The sequence below is a fragment of the Carcharhinus amblyrhynchos genome, unplaced genomic scaffold, assembly GCF_965287045.1.
Source record: "Carcharhinus amblyrhynchos unplaced genomic scaffold, sCarAmb.v2.hapA chromosome_105, whole genome shotgun sequence".
Taxonomy (NCBI): Eukaryota; Metazoa; Chordata; class Chondrichthyes; order Carcharhiniformes; family Carcharhinidae; genus Carcharhinus; species Carcharhinus amblyrhynchos.
Genome location: NW_027649845.1, coordinates 187,760 through 193,144, shown reverse-complemented (window position 1 = coordinate 193,144; position 5,385 = coordinate 187,760). Strand labels below are relative to the sequence as shown.

Below are 5,385 nucleotides of genomic sequence, written 5' to 3'. Positions count from 1 at the left end.
GACTCAGCCCATTCCGACTGGGCACAATCCATTCATGAATATTATTGATTACATCCAATGCATTTTGGATCCAATGAAATCTGTATCTTGGCTACACGATCAGCTTGCTGTCTCTCAAAGCAGCTGCCCAGCTGCTCACAGCAGAGGACCTGCTGGGCAAGTTGTGTCTTGACTTTGTCTTAAATGACTGATGAGCTATAGAATTGTTATCAACTCAGCTAACCCTAAATATGCTTCAGAGTGCAATTAGTAACACGCCATTTTATTATCATAGTACAAACGGATATATGAATATACAGAAAACAGGTATATCAGCCTTGGACTATTCTAATAAAGCCTTCAGGCTAACATTGCTTTCACAGTTTTGGAAAGGCTGAGAACTGTCTTGATGCTTCTCTCAGTTGTTTTTATTAATCAAGGCAAGAATTGACATAACTGGATATTTCATCGCAAACTTGAACTGCTCTCTGAACCTGGACTGAGTCAACCCGTAAATAAATGTGTTTGTGCAACAATTTAAGTTGAGCAGCATATATCCGACTTGCTGAAAGATGTATTCAGAGTCATTGTAACTTTCCGAATATCGTCCTGTAATACTATAATATAAAAATTCCATCACAAAAACTAGCCACAAAAGAATGAAGCTGCCAGATATGCTGAAGAGTAAGATCACAGACTTTCTTCTGCTCTCCAGCTCCGGGTCAGACTGATGATCTCCCTTGTTCTGACCCCTCAGTCCCTTGCGGACTTGGCTGGCCACTAAAATGAACCTGACGGTCAGAGCGTTGATCAACAGAATTAAAGTGAATGGGAGCAATGGAGTTACAAGCTTATCAAACCAGCCAAGAGCCACCCAAAAGGGATCAGTGAAAATGTATGGCTTCGGAACACAAAACCACGGTATGTTGTTGACTACCAACCGAGGTTTATATATGAAGTATAAAGGAACATTTTTGAAGCAGAGTAAAACGGCAGTTGTTGCTAGAACAATAGCCGCGGTTTTCTGGCTGCAATATTTCCTTTTCAGGTTCCGGCAGCAAATGGCCACAAATCGATCAAAGGAGAAAGTGACGGTGAACCAGATGGAACAGTTTGCCGTCGCGCGAACCAGGACGCTGATAATACTACACAGGTATGTGATGTTCAGGTAAGATCCCGGGAAGTAGTAATAGTTGATTCGACTGAGGATCACCTCGATAATGATGACAAGTAGATCGCTTATTGCCATCGCCACCAGGTAGCAGGTGGTGCAATGAGAGAGGCCGGACTTTCCCCGGGATAGGATCACAATCGCCACAATATTAACTGGAGGAGAAAACGAAAAGTGAGAATGAAGGTGGCTGTCGGAATAAGATTTTATGACAAATATTTGGACAATTTGAAGCCACAGTGTTAAAATGGTCACTGGTTCAGTCACCCCACTAATCCCTGCAAGACAAACAGCCTGTTCCAAGTCTTTGTTCGCTCCCTGTTTATCCTTTCCCATTCACCCTTCATGCTGCCCGTGTCTGACCCATTTCGCAAGGCCCAGCCTTCAGCCACTTATTGAGGCTGTTCAGGAAATAAAAATCAACCCACATCCTTAATCCGTCTGCAATCCCCACCCATCCCCTCAGCCCCTCTCCCCCATACTCACCACTCCATGTAGAACATAGAACACTACAGCACAAACAGGCCCTTCGGCCCACAAGTTGCTCCGATCACATCCATCCCTACCAAGCCATAGAACTATCTGTAACTCCCAATTCCATTAAACCCCATATACTCATCCAGAAGTCTTTTAAAAGACCCCAGCGAGTTCGCCTCTACCACCACCGACGGCAGCCGATTCCACTCACTCACCATCCTCTGAGTGAAAGACTTACCCCTAACATCTCCTCTCTACCTACTCCCCAGCTCCTTAAACCTGTGTCCCTCTCGTAGCGACCATTTCAGCCTCTGAGAATCCACCCTATCTATACCTCTCAACATTTTATAATCCTCTATCAGGTCACCTCTCAACCATCGTCTCTCCAGGGAGAAGAGACCCAGCTCCCTCAACCTATCTTCATAAGGCATGCCTCCCAATCCAGGCAACATCCTCGTAAATCTCCTCTGCACCCTCTCAATAGCCTCCACATCCTTCCTGTAGTGAGGTGACCAGAACTGCGCACAGTACTCCAAGTGGGGTCTGACAAGGGTCTTATAAAGTTGCAGCATTACCTCCCGACTCCTAAACTCAATCCCTCGATTAATGAAGGCCAGTACACCATACGCCTTCTTGACCACATCCTTCACCTGCGAGGCCGATTTAAGAGTCCTGTGGACCCGGACCCCAAGATCCTTCTGCTCTTCAACACTGCTAAGAGTCTTACCCTTGATATTGTACTCCTGCATCCCATGGGTCCTGCCAAAATGGACCACTGCACATTTATCTGCGTTGAACTCCATCTGCCACTTCTCCGCCCAGTCTCTGCAGGCCTAGCAGCGCGATTTGAGAATGTGTCTGGTGGGAGAAGTGCCTTTGTCAGGGTGGAGTGTCAGTGTCGAGCGCTAGGGGAGCATGGCGGGTGGACAGGGGGTCACTTTTGAGTGGGTTGGCCGGGCTCCAGGTGTCTCCCATGGACTTGAGGTTATGGATGTGGGTGGGTGACGGTGTTAGGGTGCGGCCTGGATTGGCAGCTGTGTTCCAGGTGTCCTCCCCGGGCCTGAGGTTTCCCATTAGTCTGGGTGACGGTGTTAGGGTGTGGGCGGAATCTGCAGCCGGGTACCAAGTGTCCCCCCAGGGCTGGGACACTCACATTAATGCGGTTGATTGTGATAGGCTGGGGGTTAGATTTGCACAGTCTCCCCCTACTCCCACCCACAGCCATTAACGTTCCAGCAACTATACTAAGCATAGAACATGAGTAAGATTGGAAGATAGAATTATCCACACACACACACACACACACACACACACAGTGCAAAGACAACATTAGGAGTTATACAGAACAATAATAGTGACAGATAGTGAGATATATTGAATACATTTCTGTTCATTATAAATGCAGGGATCTCCACTATTTATCTAAAGCTATGATAATCTGGGTTTTTTTTTGCCTGAACTGATTCAGAATGATGTAGCAATTATTCAATGTTCAGATCATGTCTCCAGAGTTATCTCCTGATTATCCCTTAATTTCCATCCAGACATTGACTTTCTTTGCCCTTCTTATCGAATATATTAATGCGTTTCTATTTTTTGATCATTTGAGTTCATAGTTGCGCTCGGCAATCTTGTTTTTCTTGGCATCTCTGCTTTCTCTTTAGTATTTTTGTTTAGTGTGTACCCCCATGTAGAATATTATTTTCCCCTCAACTCTCTCCTTCCATTTTCATTCACCTCTGGATGTTTGATAATTGTTTCATTTCAATGGAATATGTTGATGGAGGTGGTTTGAAATACTCACCATTGTTGGTCTATATCACGGTGCGCCCATCGTGCCACCCATCTCGTTTTCCCGAGCCCTTTTGTGACTTTTTTCTTTCTCCTCCCTCCGCATCTCCAGTTTTTGTTTTGTAACCGGGTGTAAACCCTTTCTCTCATCACCTTGAAACTTGCTATGTTATAGTCAGCGAGGACTCAAGGATCCCTCAGTTGATAGAATGATAGAAGCCTACAGTGCAGAAAGAGGCCCTTTGGCCCATTGAGTTCATACCCATTGTGGTCCATTCCTCATTAGCAGATCCAAACATGAATATTGAATCGTTGTCTGTTCCTTTTCCTTTCATCCTCATTAATCAGGATATTCTGAATTAATTTAAGTAAAGATTGTAGTTTATATATTTAAAGATACTATCTGCATCTATTTTCTTCTCTTTGACTGACCTTCTGAACATTCCAAATCATTAGTCAAAGCTTTGATGTTGCCCTGTCTTTGTAGAAATACTTCAGCACATTATTGTATATTCCGCACGTTACAGAGAAATGATGACGATGTAATGGAGAATGAGCGATTCTGCAAAAACTTTGGGAGATCAAAACTGAGCTTTTGGCTTTTATTGGGAGAGGGATTGAATTTCGGAGCCGTGAGGTCATGTTGCAACTGTACAAAACTCTGGTGCGGCCGCACTTGGAGTATTGCGTACAGTTCTGGTCGCCGCATTATAAGAAAGATGTGGAGGCATTGGAAAGGGTGCAGAGGAGGTTTACCAGGATGTTGCCTGGTATGGTGGGAAGGTCTTATGAGGAAAGGCTGAGGGACTTCAGGTTATTTTCATTGGAGAGAAGAAGGTTACGAGGTAACCTGATTGAGGCATACAAGATGATCAGAGGGTTAGATAGGATGAGAGCCTTTTTCCTCAGATGGTGATGGCTAACACGAGGGGACATAGCTTTAAATTGAGGGGTGGTAATTATAGGACGAATGTCAGAGGTAGGTTCTTTACTCAGAGGGTAGTAAGGGCGTGGAATGCCCTGCCTGCTGCAGTTGTGGACTCGCCAACTTTAAGGGCGTTCAAATGGTCAGTGGATAGGCATATGGATAAGATTGGAATAGTTTAGGTTAGAGGGTCATTAGATTGGTTCCACTGGTCGGCGCAACATCGAGGGCCGAAGGGCCTGTACTTTGCTGTAATGTTCTATGAGAGATGAACCACATTTAGTCAGTCACTGAGACATTAATCACTTTATTATTTCCCCATCTTTCACTCTGTGATATAAAAACCTCTTCCTCAGTTTTACGTGACAAATTTAACACAGGAAAGTATACCTCTGATCTGGTGTTTCTGTAAGAGATACCTCTGGAACTTCTTTACTCAAAGGGTGGTGAATCTCTGGAATTCTCTGCCCGTTGAAGTGGTGGAGGCTGCCTCGCTGAATATATTTAAGTCACGGGTAGATAGGTTTCTGATAGACAGGGGAATTAAGGGGAGAAAGCGGGAAAGTGGAACTGATCCTCTTCAGATCAGCCATGATCTTATTGAATGGCGGGGCAGGCTCGAAGGGCTAGATGGCTGACTCCTGCTCCTATTTCTTACGGAACAATATGTAACATTCACTGAGCAAAACTGAAGATCAGTTCACACACACACACACACACACACACACACACGGAGAATTCCACACCTTGAATAGTTGCAGTCACTCACCCGGTATCCCAATGATGGCCAGGATTGGGTAATAGATTTTCTTGAGGATATAAAATGTTTCCATCATTTCTGGGCTGTGTGGTGTTGCAGAGAATCTCTTGGTCTTCACGTGTCGGGGAATTAATTCGCAAAGCCTTCAATTTATTGCAAGTCCCATCTCCCCAAGCGGGACTTGGAGATTGCGACATTCTCACTTGTTTTTAATATGAAGAAAAAAATACTGCCACGTCGAGTTAGTGACACAGGAAAGTTTCTTTAGAGATTGAAGTGGGT

The 5,385-nt window shown here is 44.7% G+C and overlaps 1 protein-coding gene across 1 annotated transcript; it reads right to left on the bottom strand.

Moving 5' to 3' along the window:
- Positions 1-397: 397 nt before the first annotated feature.
- Positions 398-5,179, bottom strand: LOC145338600 (putative G-protein coupled receptor 139). The gene is made up of 2 exons (XM_080182974.1): positions 5,113-5,179; positions 398-1,305 (listed from the first exon to the last, which is right to left on the bottom strand). The coding sequence occupies exons 1-2, from the start codon at positions 5,177-5,179 to the stop codon at positions 398-400; spliced, it is 975 nt and encodes a 324-aa protein (XP_080039100.1).
- Between the last annotated feature and the right edge of the window lie 206 nt (positions 5,180-5,385).